Genomic DNA, 19429 nt, shown 5'->3' with positions numbered 1-19429 from the left:
TGAATCCTCTACTGAGCATGTCAATGTGACTTGCAGAATAGTGTTGCAGGTACAGATGAGTAAATGTAGATGTAGATGTAGATGACAATGACAATGACAGTGCACCCTCTCTGGCCGGGATGCATGCACCAATTGCTGTCATGAAGCTGTTCAATCATCTCCTGGGCCCAGCCGGGACACAACTGTTGTAACTGGTCATTGATGTCCTGGATACTAGCACTGGGACACAGTTGACATCCAAACTGGTTCCATAAATTGTCTATTGTGGACAGGTATGGGACTCTTGTTGGCCACAGGGTACTTTATTGTCATGTCTATGACACACTCCTGTACTATAAGAGATCCATCAATCACTGCTAACCGTGACCTGATGATGTCATACTCGACAGCTCCCCACTCCACAGTGCCAGGAGTAACACCACTGTGCCTCTCCAAAATATTGGAAAGATGTCGATCACTGTCATACTCACTGACAGTGATCGTCAGGGGTTGTATAGAATGGTAATTCATTGCTGAAAATTGTGTGATCCCATTCATCAGCAGTCCATGGGTCCTTGTCGTGCTGCCACTCCGGGTATGATCATTCATGTTGTGGTGTTAACAGCAGCCTACATGTGAGATGGTAATTTCCTAGTCTGACTGCTGCCAGTCACCGACGAGTGGCGGGGGATAACCCAGAATGCTACAGGGAGCTATTACTTGTTCAGTGGCAGGTGCAGATGTTGAGGGGCTATGATTGAGGTGTGGCAGTAACATTCTGTTTCCTGTCTGTGCTCATTTCTGAATCTAATGTTACATAATGTTTTGAGATGAGGAAAAGCATAACTTGTATTTGAACATAGCATAGAATGTGCTCTGTGGATTTTGCAAGTGATTGATGAAACTGGCATCTAAATCTGTTGTTTGGTTCTAGAGTTAAGTGAATTTTAATCAAGTAGGGCATCAGAGCTTGGAGAGGTGAGTGCTAGCCATTTTGGACCATTGTCACATAAGGTGGCGAGGTTCATCTGCAGTAGACACGAGTCTGCTTTGTGTGCATAAAGGAGGTCCCAGAGGGGGTGGTATGTGCGCGCGCGCGTGTGTGTGTGTGTGTGTGTGTGGGAGGGGGGGGGGGGGGGAGTGAAAGTGAGGCATCTAAAATGTTCTAGATGCTTGATGTGGGAGTACTTCCATTGTTGTTGTTGTTGTTGTTGTTGTGGTCTTCAGTCCTGAGACTGGTTTGATGCAGCTCTCCATGCTACTCTATCCTGTGCAAGCTTCTTCATCTCCCAGTACCTACTGCAACCTACATCCTTCTGAATCTGCTTAGTGTATTGATCTCTTGGTCTCCCTCTACGACTTTTACCCTCCACACTGCCCTCCAATGCTAAATTTGTGATCCCTTGATGCCTCAAAACATGTCCTACCAACCGATCCCTTCTTCTAGTCAAGTTGTGCCACAAACTTCTCTTCTCCCCAATCCTATTCAATACCTCCTCATTAGTTACGTGATCTACCCACCTTATCATCAGCATTCTTCTGTAGCACCACATTTCGAAAGCTTCTATTCTCTTCTTGTCCAAACTGGTTATCGTCCATGTTTCACTTCCATACATGGCTACACTCCATACAAATACTTTCAGAAACGACTTCCTGACACTTAAATCTATACTCGATGTTAACAAATTTCTCTTCTTCAGAAACGATTTCCTTGCCATTGCCAGTCTACATTTTATATCCTCTCTACTTCGACCATCATCAGTTATTTTACTCCCTAAATAGCAAAACTCCTTTACTACTTTAAGTGTCTCATTTCTTAATCTAATCCCCTCAGCATCACCCGATTTAATTTGACTACATTCCATTATCCTCGTTTTGCTTTTGTTGATGTTCATCTTATATCCTCCTTTCAAGACACTGTCCATTCCGTTCAACTGCTCTTCCAAGTCCTTTGCTGTCTCTGACAGAATTACAATGTCATCGGCGAACCTCAAAGTTTTTACTTCTTCTCCATGAATTTTAATACCTACTCCGAATTTTTCTTTTGTTTCCTTTACTGCTTGCTCAATATACAGATTGAATAACATCGGGGAGAGGCTACAACCCTGTCTCACTCCTTTCCCAACCACTGCTTCCCTTTCATGCCCCTCGACTCTTATAACTGCCATCTGGTTTCTGTACAAATTGTAAATAGCCTTTCGCTCCCTGTATTTTACTCCTGCCACCTTCAGAATTTGAAAGAGAGTATTCCAGTTAACATTGTCAAAAGCTTTCTCTAAGTCTACAAATGCCAGAAACGTAGGTTTGCCTTTTCTTAATCTTTCTTCTAAGATAAGTCGTAAGGTTAGTATTGCCTCACGTGTTCCAACCTTTCTGCGGAATCCAAACTGATCTTCCCCGAGGTCCGCTTCTACCAGTTTTTCCATTCGTCTGTAAAGAATTCGCGTTAGTATTTTGCAGCTGTGACTTATTAAACTGATAGTTCGGTAATTTTCACATCTGTCAACACCTGCTTTCTTTGGGATTGTAATTATTATATTCTTCTTGAAGTCTGAGGGTATTTCGCCTGTCTCATACATCTTGCTCACCAGATGGTAGAGATTTGTCATGACTGGCTCTCCCAAGGCCATGAGTAGTTCTACTGGAAAGTTGTCTACTCCCGGGGCCTTGTTTCGACTCAGGTCTTTCAGTGCTCTGTCAAACTCTTCACACAGTATCTTATCTCCCATTTCGTCTTCATCTACATCCTCTTCCATTTCCATAATATTGTCCTCAAGCACATCGCCCTTGTATAAACCCTCTATATACTCCTTCCACCTTTCTGCCTTCCCTTCCTTGCTTACAACTGGGGTGCCATCTGAGTTCTTGATATTCATACAAGTGGTTCTCTTCTCTCCAAAGGTCTCTTTAATTTTCTTGTAGGCAGTATTTATCTTACCCCTGGTGAGACAAGCCTCTACATCCTTACATTTGTCCTCTAGCCACCCCTGCCTAGCCATTTTGCACTTCCTGTCGATCTCATTTTTTAGACGTTTGTATTCCTTTTTGCCAGCTTCATTTACTGCATTTTTATATTTTCTCCTTTCATCAATTAAATTCAATATTTCTTCTGTTACCCAAGGATTTCTATTAGCCCTCGTCTTTTTACCTACTTGATCCTCTGCTGCCTTCACTACTTCATCCCTCAGAGCTACCCATTCTTCTTCTACTGTATTTCTTTCGCCCATTCCTGTCAATTGTTCCCTTATGCTCTCCCTGAAACTCTCTACAACCTCTGGTTCTTTCAGTTTATCCAGGTCCCATCTCCTTAAATTCCCACCTTTTTGGAGTTTCTTCAGTTTCAATCTGCAGTTCATAACCAATAGATTGTGGTCAGAATACACACCTGCCCCTGGAAATGTTGTACAATTTAAAACCTGGTTCCTAAATCTCTGTCTTACCATTATATAATCTATCTGATACCTCTTAGTATCTCCAGGATTCTTCCAGGTATACAACCTTCTTTTATGATTCTTGAACCAAGTGTTAGCTATGATTAAGTCATGCTCTGTGCAAAATTCTACAAGGCGGCTTCCTCTTTTATTTCTTCCCCCCAATCCATATTCACCTACTACGTTTCCTTCTCTCCCTTTTCCTACTGACGAATTCCAGTCACCCGTGACTATTAAATTTTCGTCTCCCTTCACTACCTGAATAATTTCTTTTATCTCGTCATACATTTCATCAATTTCTTCATCATCTGCAGAGCTAGTTGGCATATAAACTTGTACTACTGTAGTAGGCATGGGCTTTGTGTCTATCTTAGCCACAATAATGCGTTCACTATGCTGTTTGTAGTAGCTAACGCGCACTCCTATTTTCTTATTCATTATTAAACCTACTCCTGCATTACCCCTATTTGATTTTGTGTTTATAACCCTGTAATCACCTGACCAAAAGTCTTGTTCCTCCTGCCACCGAACTTCACTAATTCCCACTATATCTAACTTTAACCTATCCATTTCCCTTTTTAAATTTTCTAACCTACCTGCCCGATTAAGGGATCTGACATTCCACGCTCCGATCCGTAGAACACCAGTTTTCTTTCTCCTGATAACGACGTCCTCTTGAGTAGTCCCCGCCCGGAGATCCGAATGGGGGACTATTTTACCTCCGGAATATTTTACCCAAGAGGACGCCATTATCATTTAATCATAAAAACTAAAAATTAAGAAGCAGTTGTAGCAACAGTGGAACCCTGACCCAAGCACGGCAAAAGCAAAATAGTCTTTCTGTAAAAAAAAAAAAAAAAAATTGTAAAATCATTACAGTAATGGCTCTGAGAGAGTTTGTGTGTGATTTAGAGGTTGGCTCATGAAATTAGCTTCATCATGAATATTAGGAAAAGTGACTTGTCTCACATCACACATGCATGACACAAACTGACCGATATGTGAACATCCCCAACAACTTCTCTTATGGTAATTCGTTGATTTTCCTAAACAATTTTCTTCACAACTTTGGTGGTGTCATCTGTGTTGATGCGCTGGGGCATCAAGAGCGAGGTTCATCATTGGCATCTTCTCAGCCGTCTTGGAAGAGCTTGTACCACTTGTAAAGATATTTTTTACTCAGAGCAGATTCACCGTAAACCACTGTCAACATATCAAGTGTGTTAGAGCACTTGATTCCATTTTTCACACAAAATTTGGTGCAAATTCTTTGCTCAACTTTTTATAATAATCGAAAATCACCAAGCACACTGAAACATATGTAACTTTTCTATGTGTCAAAGACAAACGAACCCCCAGGGGGCTCGCCACTCTTCCGCGGGTTCGTGTTTGGCTACCATGGGGCCCCAACCTTTGCACCATTTTTTCCCTTCCATGCTGCATATCTATCCTCTTGCTATTATTTTCCCACTCCCTTGAGGAAAATGTCTGGGATGTTATTGGGAATGTTCTGCATTGTCTGTCACTGACATAAGGACAGTCTCACCTTTGGTTTTTTCTCCCTTTTCCTTTCTTTGTTTCCCGTCTCCTCTCGTTCCTCCGCTTTGGTGTTTGAGGTTCCTCTTCTTCTTCTTCTTCTTCTTCTTCTTCTTCTTCTTTGCTGTGTGCTCCTGAAGGCTGGTCCATGCATCTGACACTTAACAGGTGACTGGGTAACATGTAATTCCCAGTCCTTGGTCGACAGGTAGGGTTCACATGTATCCCCTGGTACAGGCCAGGTCCAAGGAGGGGTGTTTGCCTGACCTGCAACCTTACGAGATTGTTGCCAATTGGTCACTCTGTCAGGTGTCCAGGAGGTGTGACCTGAGATGTGAACAATCACATAAGGCGGGTGCACCCCCCCTGTGAAGGGAACCCTCAGTTAGAAGGAGCATACCATCGGAGATTCTGGCAGTCATGGGGATTTTTTCCTGCAATGAATCAGTCATCTTCACAATCAACATCTATGAAATGTAACTGTAATGAGGCTAATGATTCAAAGACCCTTCCCACTGCACCACGGTTCCTCGTGGTCTCACATACTGAAGACAGTCAGTCCTTCACCACAGTAAATCTGTTAATTATTCAGAAAGGTGTTGATGCAATTGCCGGATGTGTGAAATCTTGCTCTCGTTTACAGAATTGCACTTTGCTTTTGGAGACTACTTCTGATTCTCAAGCACAACAACTGTTTGCTGGCTTGCTTCTCCACGGCTACCCTGTTTGTGCCGAGGCACATAGAATTCTGAATTCTTCCCGTGGTGTAATTTACACCAGGCTGCTCGGTTGTCTAACCGAAGCCGAATTCCAATCTTACCTCTCTGATCACTGCCGTCCATCGTGTAATGAAAGAGGTAGATTCCTCCTTAATGCCCACCCACACTCTTTTTCTCACCTGTGATAGAGTGGTGCTTCCATCCAGGATCAAAGCAGGCTGTTGGAAGTATCACAGTTCAGCCGTACATTCCGAACCCGATGGGCTGCTACCAGTGTCATTGTTTCATCCACACTAGAACGTCTTGTTGACACCCAGCCAAAGATGTAATCTGTGGTAGGGATGCGCATGAGGGTGATTATTTACCTCCTTCTCCCTGTTGTATCAACTGCATTGGTAGTCATGCCACCACCTCTTGGGATTGCCCAATGTATCTTGATGAGCGAGCTGTCCAAGAGATCCGGGTGAAGGAAAAAGTGCCTTACCCAGTCACTTGCAAGTTCTGGCTAGTCGCAAACCCTGTGTTCTCCCATCTGGCACCTATACTTCTGTTCTTGTTACCTCTCACTCCATGAAGGACATGGCCATGCTGACATGCGACCTCCAATTCAGGTCTGAGGTTGTGAAATTGCCCAGTGTCAAGGTAGCATCGCCATCCCCCCCGTTCACCTGTGCAACAAGCCATCAAACTCTCGCCTCAAGGGGTGAAGCCACCAGCTACACAACCGGTAGGCCAGAGAGGACAGGAGTAGTACTCCTGTGAAGAATTCCTCCATCCCTCCAGTCAAAAAACACCCGAGTCTTCCTCTAACTAGAAAGGCTCAAAGAAGTCCACCAATGGCAAACAGTCTTCTCCTTCGCCAACTCGAAGATCCTCTTTGACAGTGTTGCCACGTGATACCTTAGCCCGGCCAGCCTCCATGTCACCGGTGTGCACCACCAACCATTTTTCAGCATTGGACTGCATAGACTGACCACACAAGCAAGGCGATGCTTCTGTGGACCCCATGGAGGAGGATCCTCCTGCTTCTGTTCCCTGGAGTAGCAACTCTTCACCGGCTGTAACTCGGCAGCTGCCGAGGTGACACCCCTACAGCTCTTCCTCATCATGACTCTCCTCCAATGGAACGTTCGCAGCCTTCGGTCCCACAAAGAGGATTTAAGGCTGCTTTTAGCATCACAGCGTCTCCTTCAGGAAACAAAATTACGCCCTCATGACAGCTTTGAGCTTTCATATTTCTTACTGATTCGTTTTGACCTTCCCCCTGAGGTCAGCATTCCATCTCATGGGGGCGTCATGCTGCTCATACAGGATAACATTCATAGTCAACCCATCTCCCTGACTACCCACCTTTAAGCTGTTGCAGTTCGTCCCTTCCTTCCCCACCTGACTTTTTCCATCTGTGCCATTTATGTCCGTCCATCATTCAGTGTCACCACAGCAGACTTCCTTCAGCTTATTGCACAGCTACCTCCCACATTTTTACTACTCGGTGACTTTAATGCACATCATTCCTTTGGGGTTCTCCCAGGATGTGTCAGAGGCGCCCTCTTGGCTGACCTTTTTAACCAACTTAACCTCTTCTGCCTTAAACACTGGAGGACCCACTTCCGACTCCTCCTTCCCGACTCCTTGCACACCTATTCCCATTTGGACCTATCCTCTGCACTGCCCAGCTTGCCAATCGTCTTGAGTGGTCTGTTGTCTCAGACACCTACTAGAGCAACCATTTCCTTTCTGCTATCCATTTGCTGACTCCTAGTCTATCAGTGTGCACACCCAAATGGCTGCTTACTAAGGCTGACTGGCAGCTTTACTCCTCCCTGGAGACCTTCAAAGAACAAGATTTCCCCAGTTGTGATGACAAAGTGGAATACCTCACAAATGATATTCTACTGCTGCAGTATGTTCCATTCCTCGTACTTCCTCTTTACCATGTCGTGTCCCATTCCGTTGTAGGACTGTGGCATGCCGTGACGCAATTTGCTTACAGAGACGTGCTCTCCACATTTTTAAACATCATCCTACGATGGCAAACTGCACTCATTGTAAAGATATGCATGCAAAGTGTTGTCATGTTCTTTGGGATAGCAAAAGAGGAGTTAGCTGGATTTCATTCACTAGTTCTTTTAACAGGTCCATCTCTTCCTCTATCATATGGACCAACCTCCGATGGCTCTCTGGGACCAAGATCTGTTCCCCAATTTCCAGCCTGACAGTAGCAGACGAAGTCATCGTGGACCCTGTTGCTATCTCCAACACCTTGGGTTACCATTTTGTGGACATTTCGAGCTCTTCCCACTATCAACCTGCCTTTCTACGTCGGAAACGAGTGGAGAAGGCTCAGGCGATACCCTTCTCTCCTCCGAACCGTGAGTGCCACAATGCCACCTTTACTATGAGAGAGCTAGATCAGGCTCTCAGTTCATCCTGATTCTCCTCCCCAGGGCCAGACGCCATCCACATTCAGATGTTACACCACTTTTCTCTTGCAGGCAAGCAGTTTCAGCTTAACACGTACAGCTGCATATGGGCAGAGGGCATATTTCGCAGACTTTGGTGTGAAGCCACTGTCATCCCCATACTAAGCCTAGTAAAGCCTAGTAAAGCTACTGCCCCATATCTCTCACCAGCTGCATTTGCAAGATGATGAAACATATGATTCATGCCTGGATGGTATGGTGGCTCGAGTCCCACAATTTACTGAGGAATGCACGGAGTTCTGCAGTTGACCATCTGGTTACTTTGTCAACCCATGTCATGAATGGTTTTTTGTGTAAATCCCAGACTGTGGCTGTGTTTTTCAAGTTTTTCAATTTGGAGAACACCTATGACACCTGCTGGAGAACTGGTATCCTCCATACTCTTTACACATGGGGCTTCTGTGGCTGCCAGCCCTGTCTCCTTCAGACATTTTTAAAAGACCAAGTTTTCAAGGTGTGTGTGGGTTCTGCCTTATTGGACACCTTTATCCAGGAAAACGGTGTGCCTCATGGTTCCGTCCTGAGCGTCATCCTCTTTGCTATTGTCATTGGCCTGTCTCCCACTGGGCACCTCTGGCAACCTTTTTGTTGACGATTTTGCCACCAATTGCAGTTCTCCATGGATCTCTCTCACTGAGCAGCATCTTCAGCAATGTCTTGATCGTCTTTGCTGCTGGAGCATTGAGAATGGCTTTCACTTTTCCACTGACAAAACCATCTGTATGAATTTCTGGCGATGCAGTTGGTTTCTCCCATCATCTTTACATCTTGGGCCTGTTGCCCTTCCATTTGTTGAAACTATGAAATTCCTGGGGCTCCTGCTCGATAGGAAACACTCTTGGTCCTCCAATGTGTCTCACCTGGCAGCCCACTGTATGCCATCCTTCAATGTTGTACGTGTTCTCAGTGATACTTCCTGGGGTGCAGATCGAACCACCCTCCTCCGTTTGTACCGGTGCCTTGTCTTTTCGAAACTAGACTATAGGTGCTTTGTTTATGCATCTGCATGTCCATCCCTCATATGCTGTCTCAACACTATCCACCATCATGGCATCCATGTGGCCGTGGGTGCCTTTTACACTACCCTGGCTGAGTGTCTGTATGCTAAAGCTGTTGAACTACCACTGTCCTACTGCTGTGACTTTCCCCTCAGCAGGTATGCATGCCGTTTGTCTACCATGCGTGACCACCCATCCTATGCCTTCTTCTTTGATGACTCCTTTGATCACCAGTATGGTGTGTGTCCTCCTTGTCTGTTACCTCCTGGAGTCCGCTTTCGGCACTTGCTATGGTGGCTTAACTTCACATTACCTGCAACTTTCCTGGTGGGAGTGAACCCTTCACCATCTTGGCTTTGTGAAGTGGCCCATGTTAACCTTGGCCCTCATTTGCTTCCTAAGGACACTGCTCCAGACTCGGTCTATCACCTTCAGTTTCATGACCTTCGCATGGAAATTTGCGATAGTACCTTTGTATACACTAATGACTCTTGGACTGACTGTGGGGTTAGGTATGACTTCATCATTGGAACCTGTGTCTTCGATATCGGCTTCTGGCTCACTGTTCAGTATTTACAGCCAAGCTCTTCGCCCTGTATCAGGCCACGGAGTACATCCTGTGACACAGCCTTTTCAATTGTGTCCTCTGCTCAGACTCACTCAGCACCCTTCAAAGTCTATTGTGCGCTGTACACCGCCCACCCCGTAGTGCAGCAGATCCAGGAAAACTGTCACTTGATCAGTCTTGGTGGAGCCACTGTGATGTTTATGTGGGTTCCTGGTCATGTCGGTCTGCCAGGAAATGAGGCTGCTGCCAAGGTTGCAGTCCTCATACCACAGCCCACTAGTTCCTATATTCTCTTCAATGATCTCTGTAGTGCCCTCTGTCAGGAGGTGGTGTCCCTTTGGCAATGCCATTGGTCCTCCCTTCATGGGAAAAAGCTTAGGATTATTGAGCGTCTCCCAGTGGCTTGGATGACCACCTCTCGGCCTCCCGCTGGGAGGAGGTCATTTCGGGTTTTTAGCCATTGTCATTTGATAAGTGACGCTACCCCAGCACTTTGTACACATTGCGCCCAAGTTTTAACTGTCCGCCACTTCCTGATGGAATACCCATTTTTTAACCATTTACGTTCCCACTTGGGTTTGCTGCTTGTGTTATCAGCCGTTTTGGAAAATGACGTGCGGGCTATTGTCCATGTTTACTTTTTATCCAACAAAGCAGTATGGTGATGACCATTTACTATTTAGTTTTGGCCCTACATTTCTGTATGGTGTCTTGTTTAGCCCTTTTTCCACCTGCCTGTTTTTAACTGTCTTCTATTATGTCAATTGGGACTGAAGTATAGTCGTTTCTTAATTCCTATCTGTCTTTGTGTTCTGTAGTTTTGACTTGGGTGCATGTGACACCAGTTGTTTTTTGCACCCTAAAGCAAAACAAAACCAAAAGCAAACACAAACGGAGTATGCTGTACACTTGAAACTGCGAACATATGCTTGGGGCATGTGTACCAACATAAAGAAAGAAAGAAAGATCTATAATAGAAGGTACATTGCCTGCGCAATTTGAAAAGTCACCTTACTTTTTGAGCAGCCCTCAGATGTTGGAAGTACAAATTTATCAATATTTATGGAAATGTTTTAAGAGGAGAAATTTATATACAAGTTGGATTTATTTAACTTGCAATTACTATCATCACCTAGGTTCTTGTCCAATTGATACCTTAATGAAAATAGAAGTTAGTAAAAGGTTGTCTTACAGCACTGACTGATGTATAGTTCATTAATTTTTTCACATCCGCTTTTTAATTGCCCTTCTTCCAATTCAGCAGACATGTTATAAACATTTTTCACAAGAAATGAAGTCACAGTTTGTACAACAAAACTTTTTTAGTAGCTCTTTGTTTACATCATTCGTAGCAAAGAGTCTTGTGAACTGTACTCGAACATAGTTGGAAACTTAATGATAAAGTTGACATATCTTTGGTACACATTTTCAATATATCAGTCCACTAATGTTTTAGAAGCATCCAGAACATTTGTTGATTTGTATTGGTGTTGTATAAATTTCCACATTTAATATTTAAGACAAATCAAAGTTACTTGCTTTTCACATATAAAAATTCTTTGAAAATATTATGGGAATAAAAGTCATATGGAAAAAAATAAATATTATGAAAATAAAAGACATTATGTCTCACCAAAAATCAAGTGCAAAGACACACGTAATCTCCTTCATTGACTTTAAAAAAGTATATGATTCGATTGATAGAGAATCTCTATTATCAGTCCTGGAAGAAATGGGTTTGGATAAGAAAACAACTAATATTATAAAAGCAACCCTTACAAATACATTTTCGAAAGTTAAATTTATGGGAGAATTATCTGAACCCTTTGAAATAAAAACAAGAGTGCGATAAGGGGATGGGCTCTCACCGTTGCTGTTCAATTGGGTGCTTGAGAAAGTAGTCAGAGAATGGAACACAAATGTTAAGAGTGGTATAAGACTGGGTTGCAAAAAGAAGAATCTTAAAGTAAATTACGTTGCTTTTGCAGATGATATGGCCCTGTTTGCTGAAACAATGGAAGAAGCACGGGAACAAATTGTTGAACTAAAGAAACAAGCAGCTAAAATAGGTCTTCACATCTCCTTTGAAAAAACTAAGATAATGACAAACATCAAGCACTCATGTAAATACCTCAAAGTTCAAGAACAGAAGATTGAAATAGTAAAAGAATTCAAATATCTTGGAGAATGGTTTAGTTGGAATGCTGGGGAAAGCAAAGCATTGGAATCCAGAAAAAATAAACTTGAATTGGCCTTCCAACTAACAAAAAATACATACAATAAGAAATCCCTTTCATGGGGGGGTCCAAAATTACACATTACAAGACAGTGATTAAGCCAGAAGCACTGTATGCAGCAGAAACACTAACCATGAATTTCAAAGGCCAAATGGAGAAACTTGAGTTAAAGGAAAGAAAAATTTTAAGAAAAATCATAGGATGAAAGTTTTCACTACCGGATGACATATCTTGTGGTAAACCTTCTGGGATGTAAGGTCGTGGTCCATGAAAACGTTAGGAGCTGAAGAGTTTCATGGACCACGACCTTACATCCCGGAAGGTTTACCACAAGATAAAAATCATAGGGCCAAAATTTCAAGACAATAAGATTATATACATAAAAAAATGAAACTCTTTACAAGAAAATTGAAAAACTTTCAAATACTGTGCAAAAAAGTAGAATAAATTTTTATGGTCATCTTCTCAGAATGAATTCTAACAGATTAACTAAACAAATCTTTGACTTTTTCCGTAACCGCAAAACGAAACCCAACTGGTTTAAAGAAACTGAGAAAGACCTAGTAGAATTAAAGATTTCAGAAAATCCACTTATTGATCGAACAGCTAAATTAATTACTAAAGATGAGAACATACGATTCCAAGACAAATCTACAAAAAAGTCCAAACCCTTCATCTCGGAAGAAGAGAGGAAAAGAAGATCAGAAAGAATGATGAAATACTGGGCCCTAAGAAAAGAACAATGCACATAGAAATGATTGACCCAGCATACCTCAAAGAGGGTGAAACGAAAGAAGAAGAAAAAGACATGAAATGACAGTGACAAAATAAATTGAATGTTTTCAAAATTATAAGTGTTAAGCTACTTCATAAAAGGAGTAAAATATAGGTTAGTAGACTAAACAAATGTGACATATTTCATAAGTGACATAATATTGATTTTATAAAATAAAATAAAAAATAAGGTTGTATTTTTATATCTTCTTCTGAAATTTGTCGGAAGACTAATTCTTATAGCATAACCTGATAACATGTAAAAAATATCAGTACAACTAACTTTAAGCACAGCAGAACTTCACCAGACTACTAAAACATTCTGTAAATATCCAAAAATATGAATCTAACTCTACATATCCGAAAATAGATATAACCCTGCCTCAAAATAAGATGGTATCATAAGTTTCTATAATTTGAAAATTTTTACGCAAGACCCGGTTTATTATAAGCACTAAATTAGAACAGGTGCAGACAAGGTAAGGCACTTGAGATTTGGCAGGTTACAGTGTCACTGATACAGATCAAAATCATCTGGTGTGGCAACTATAGTGGTGCATAACATTAATGGACAAGATAAAATTGGTTATGGAAATCCTCCCTTCTAGTGGTCAGACATGGTTGACCAGAATCTTGACAATGAGTTTACCTGCCCTCACATTCCCATGTTGTCCTACATTGGGCCATAGCCCTACAAATCTGGATATTGTACAATGCAGTGAGCTGGGCAAAGGGAGACCCAAAGTGATCCACTTTCAAAGTTTGTTTGGTGCTGATAATGCTGTCTCACACAAGGCTGTGGCATGTCCATGATCTACACAGTGATCAGTCAACATCTGACATTGTTCATGATTAATATAAACCATACCAGCACTAATGATCTCTGGTAGCAGTTCTGCTTGTCACAGAGAATTGCAACTATAATTGTTTACATACCTACCGTTGGTGGGTAAGTGTATGAAGTTGTATTGACATCTGAGCATTTCTCCTGGGTGCTTCATTTGATTGTCAGGGAGTGTATTATAGACCTGTGGGATTAAATAAAGTCACATTCCTGGTGGCATGAACTTCTCTGCACTTTCTTGTGTATGGCAGCTAATAGCCTGAGCATATCTTCCATCCCAGTGTTCAAGTGGGGTTTCTCAGTGATTTCTTTAGTAGGAGACAAAATGTGTGTCACAGATGAATGCAAGGAAAGGTAGTGTACAACTTGTACCACCAGCACTGCTTTTTCTTCCTTAATATGCTTTCTTGCTTAATATGAAAACCAGATGTGAGTAATTTTCACTTTGTGGAATTCTGTCTCTCTGTTTCACCTCTCCCTCTCTCCTTTCCACCCCCTCCCACACCACGAGAATTATACTTTACATAATGTTGCACTAAGTACCTGCCTTTGAATATTTTCCTTGTTTATAAACTAGTAATTGAAAACTATTTTGTGCAGTTCAGATGAAATTGTGTGTTCGTACTTTCTGCATGGTGCTGTTGAACTACCAGCAGGAACATAGTGGCTAAATAAACAATATTTTGTAGTTGTGAATGTAATTTGCAAGTAGCTGCATCAGGATGTTTATGTTCCTTGAGACATGAGACTGCCTGTTTTCAGTTATGATGAGCCTATGCATTAATTTAAAAGATGACTATTTATTGTATTTTTGTTCTCCAGCCTTCCAGAAGTACAGCAGAAAAGTAAAGAAGCAGTGGAAGTATTGAAACAACTTGCAACATTATGCAGAGACTGTGCAGAAAACTGTGCACGGCTTGCAAAGATTGGGATGGTATCAACATTGCTGGAAGGCTTTGGTCTGAGTCTCAGGCGTAGAGATGCTACTCTGATAGGTAAAATGCATCACATTTGCATAATATGTATTGTTTTTATCATGCAAAGGTTAAATTGTATGTATATAAATGCCTGGTTGTTATTTTGTGGATTTAGAACTTAGTTACATTGCTGTTTTCCATCTCTCTCTCTCTCTCTCTCTCTCTCTCTCTCTCTCTCAATTTTCTCATTCACAAATGATGTTCTAGAGTCTATAAACAGCAAGAGGCTGCCAATTGGTGTCTTATGCGACCTATCAAAGGCGTTCGACTGTGTAGATCACCAGATACTCTTCAAGAAGGCCTGTCATTATGGAATTACAGGACCTGTAGGGAACTGGTTAAAATCGTACCTCGAAAATAGGAAGCAGAAAGTTATTCTAGATGTTTCAGATAGTGGATCACAATATATAGTGGACTCTGAGTGGGGAATTGTGCAGCATGGAGTGCCACAGGGATCAGTGCTTGGGCCCTTGCTGTTCCTCATATATGTTAATGACCTGCCTTTATCCATCAATAAGCAGTGTAAATTTACAATGTTCGCTGATGATACGAGCATTGTGGTGGATAATGTGTCAACTACTGACTTAGAATCCGAGGTCAATGATATCCTTAAAGAAGTTCTGGGTTGGTTTAGTATTAACTCCCTTTCAATAAACCTGAAGAAAAAAAAAAAAAAAAAAAAATTATCCAGTTCCAGACAACCCACAAAATCCCAAAAGAAATAGTTATCACACAGAATGATCAGATGATAAAGCAAGTGTACTTATCAAAATTCCTAGGCGTCTATGTGGACAGTAGGCTGAACTGGGAACATCACGTTCTACAAACACTAAAACGGCTGACGTCGGCAACATTTGCTTTACGAATTTTGTCACGCTTCAATGACATTACCATCTCAAAATCAACTTACTTTGGCTATTTTCATTCAGTCATGTGTTATGGCATCATCTTCTGGGGCAATACACCTGCCGCAAAGAAAATCATCACAGCACAAAAAAGAGCAATAAGAATCATTTGTGGTGTACCCCCACGAACCTCATGTCGAAATCTTTTTAAACGACTTGAAATACTGACAGCAACATCTCAGTACATATATTCACTGATGTGCTTCATAATAAATAACCCCACTCTATATGAAACGAATTGCCTACATCATGAACATAACACCAGAAGAAAAGAGGATTTCCACTGTGAGTTAAAGAACTTGACACTTATTCAGAAAGGGGTAAAGTATGCTGGGACGAAAATTTTCAATTCCCTACCCAACAGCATCAAAAGTATAAGGAGTAGTACATCAGTATTTAAACGTAGCTTGAAAAATTATTTACTTGAGACCTCACTTTATTCACTAGAGGAATTCTTTCAGAGAAATAAGTAAAACCCAGATTGGAAAGATGTTTTTAAATTTTTTGACACTGTTTACTGTTAAACTAATGTAATAATGCCCTAATGTAAAAATTCCTGTTTTTCTCATTTCCATTTTTGGGTCACTTTTAAACCCAAAATGGGAAGTTTTGATTACTGTTCAAGGTTAAAATAGATGCAATAATGCCCTAAATATGAAACTACTATCTTCACATTTATGTTGACTAGTTTTTAAGCTAATAAGTATGACTTTTGTGCACTGTTACTAATACTATAACAATGTCTTTATTCTATGTATTGTATTATTACATTGACACGTTCCACATCTGAGTGACTTGCTCACATGTACAGATCTATGGAACAAGTATATAAATAAATATCTCTCTCTCTCTCTCTCTCTCTCTTTTAAATACTGTATTATGTGATGTGAAGTAATTGCCTTTGGAAGTCAGTTTATAGGACTTACGTAAGCTTGGTTGCATTAAAGTGCCTGTAGCTACTGACAAACAATTGGTAGTAAACATTTTTACATATTTGTCACATTTCCATTAATTCACTCCAGAATTTCTTTCTTGAAACTCATCTTGGTCCAAATAAGTGATCTTTTTTTTCTGAAAAGCTCCAAATTTGTTACCTTAGCACACTTTTTATTCATGGTAATCATTTGTGTTTTGTTATCAGGATATTTTGCATGCTCATACTTTATTTTCATACATTTCAACAGGGATTAAGTTGTAAATAAACAGAAAAAATCTTAGATTTCTAACATTATTAATTTTTCAAACAGCATGTGCTGTAAATGTTATTTAGTCATTTTCTCCACTAAGATATTCAGCAATACACTTTTTCAATTTTTATATGATATCTCACTCTTGTTTCCAGCAAGCCTTTCTGTAATCATGCTGTGCATCCAAATATAGATATAGCAATATGCCACATTATAATAAGAGGTTAATAAATCAACAAAAACAATCAAATTTTGAAAATATTATGTAATTGAATAGATAAAAAATCTACTTATCAAACTGCACCAGGAGAAAATACATATTAAGCTTAAGTAAATGTGCAAGCTTTCAGAACCAGTGGCTCCTTCTTATCACAGAAAGATTGAAGAGGAAGGGAGAGGTATGAAGGAACAGGACTGGTGAGATTTAGGAAATGTGAATAGTTCATAAAAGTTGCCCAGAACTGCTGGTCAGATGGGATGAGAAGGAAAGACTTCCCTTCCTTCTCATTATGTCCAGTAAATCTTATCTGACCCAAGGTTCTGGATGACTATCCCAAATGTGTCCCATTTCCTATACCTCTCCAGTCCTTTTCCTTCACACCTCATAGAGCCACTGGCTCTGGAAGCTTGCACTTTTACTTAAGCTTTGTATTTGTTTTATGCTGGTGCCACTTAATGAGAAGATTTTTTTATCTGTGCAATTGGATTACATTATAATTGGCTGCATATTATACTCAGGCAAGAGACCATATACTAGTTTGCCAGCAGATCTATCATCTGTTTTAGTATATGAAGAAACAAACCTAATACAAATTATAGTATTCTATGAAGTGTCTGATACGCTACAATTGGACCTTTCTGCTGCTAAAAACCCACTTTAGAATAATTGTCATAACTTCAATGTATGGAATATTTTGAGAGATGCAAGGAAGAAGCTGATACTCCTGTGAGTGGTGGTATGTAGCAATTATGGTAACGAGAAAGCAGACTAACTAACGAAATGAGTGAGCTACATAGGACAAGATCATGATGATAGAAGGCTCTGTATCAAACAGATTGCTATTTACTGTAAAGAAGACTTGTTAAGCTGCAGATACCTGCAATTAAAAGACACTTAAAGTTTTCAGCCACAACCCATGCATTACACATTGTTGCATTACACAAAGCATAATAGTTAGTCACTTAACTCTTCCTGCTCAACTGTAGATCCCCAAGTTCTTTCTTGTTGTTTACAATATGGCACTCGGAAAAGAAGTACTAGTGACAAACACTGGCAACAATTCAATTCATCCATTGGACGTATATTTCTGTTATAGTATTTAACATTACCTCTATCACAATATTGCATGCTGAGTATGGGGGTGTACTTTTGTTTTGTGATAATGATAAGAATCGTAAACTAAATTTTTGCAACAAAATTCCTCAGGTGTATGAGTGCAAGGCAGTTGGTAATCTAGTGATTTGTTCATGAATATGAATATTCAATTCAGGAAATGACATTGATCATGATGGAGAGCAGCAGAGGCAGTTGTCAGAAGCAACTGGGGAATGTTCGATAAAGCACGGACATTTTGTAGTGAAAGAAATGGATTCTATCTTATTATCATCAGTGACAGCAGATTTCTATGAAAAGGGTGTCCAGTGGCATACCAGGTCACAAAATTTAGAGGCAACAGTGTAGAACACAGGGATAGTAAGCAGCATTGTCATTTTTAACACAGCGCTGTAAAGTAACTTTCATGCAGTCTTTGTATATTGTTGAATGGTATTCCTCATTCTTCTTTGTGTAGTCTGCTTGAAAAGTCATTGATAGTATGTATAGTTTCTTTGTTGGAATTTTCTGCTTTCTGTCTGATCTGTGTCAAATTATACCAGTTTTGTGTGTGTGTGTGTGTGTGTGTGTGTGTGTAGGAGGGGAGGGGTGGGGGAGAGAGAGAGAGAGAGAGAGAGAGAGAGAGAGAGAGAGAGAGTGTTTGTTTGTTTTTGTAGCTAAGACATGTTCTTAATTTTACAGATCTTCAAAAAGTGGTACTGGAATTGGTGATGTTGTTGGCCAGACAGAGCATTTCTCCAAATGAGCTGGCTCTATATATTTCATTCTTCAAAGGTGATGATCCACCATTGGTAAGCAGATTATGTTCCAAAAGACATTTTTTTATCTCTAATTAAAAAACCGTATTTAGGTTCTAAAAGGGTTGCCTTGCTTACTGGGAAACTAATATCCATTGTATAAGCTTATTTGATGCAGTGTTAAAAAGACATAATAAAAATTAAGAATAATGATAATAATAGGGAAGGTTATGGGAAAACGTGCCAATTGTTCTTGCAAAATAAGGCTGACAGAATCACAATTGGAAAGCTTGGCGTAAAATCTAACTAAACATTTTTTTATGGAATAAACATCATTAGTTTATATGGGTTTGATATGCAACCAATCACTTTTTGAATGAAATGCTATTTGTGGTACCATTAACTGGTTTTGAGTCACTGCAGTCTCATCATCAAATAGACATCCAGAATGAGATTTTCACTCTGCAGCGAAGTGTGCGCTGATATGAAACTTCCTGGCTGATTAAAACTGTGTGCCCGACCGAGACTCGAACTCAGGACCTTTGCCTTTCGCGGGCAAGTGCTCTACCATCTGAGCTACCGAAGCACGACTCACGCCCGGTCCTCACAGCTTTACTTCTGCCAGTATCTCGTCTCCTACCTTCCAAACCTTACAGAAGCTCTCCTGCGAACCATGCAAAACTAGCACTCCTGAAAGAAAGGATATTGCGGAGACATGGCT

At 40.8% G+C, this 19429-nt stretch overlaps 1 protein-coding gene across 1 annotated transcript in view; it reads left to right on the top strand.

Moving 5' to 3' along the window:
• LOC126195543 (uncharacterized) overlaps window positions 1–18319 on the top strand; it is a 111263-nt gene extending 92944 nt beyond the window's left edge. Inside the window, exons 8-9 of the mRNA XM_049934167.1 lie at window positions 14392–14564; window positions 18129–18319. Coding sequence (XP_049790124.1) covers window positions 14392–14564; window positions 18129–18319 — 364 coding nt within the window. The remainder of the gene's footprint in view (window positions 1–14391; window positions 14565–18128) is intronic.
• The last annotated feature ends 1110 nt before the right edge of the window (window positions 18320–19429 follow it).

The sequence above is a fragment of the Schistocerca nitens genome, chromosome 7 (assembly GCF_023898315.1).
Source record: "Schistocerca nitens isolate TAMUIC-IGC-003100 chromosome 7, iqSchNite1.1, whole genome shotgun sequence".
Taxonomy (NCBI): Eukaryota; Metazoa; Arthropoda; class Insecta; order Orthoptera; family Acrididae; genus Schistocerca; species Schistocerca nitens.
This window is presented reverse-complemented; position numbering and strand designations above follow the sequence as displayed.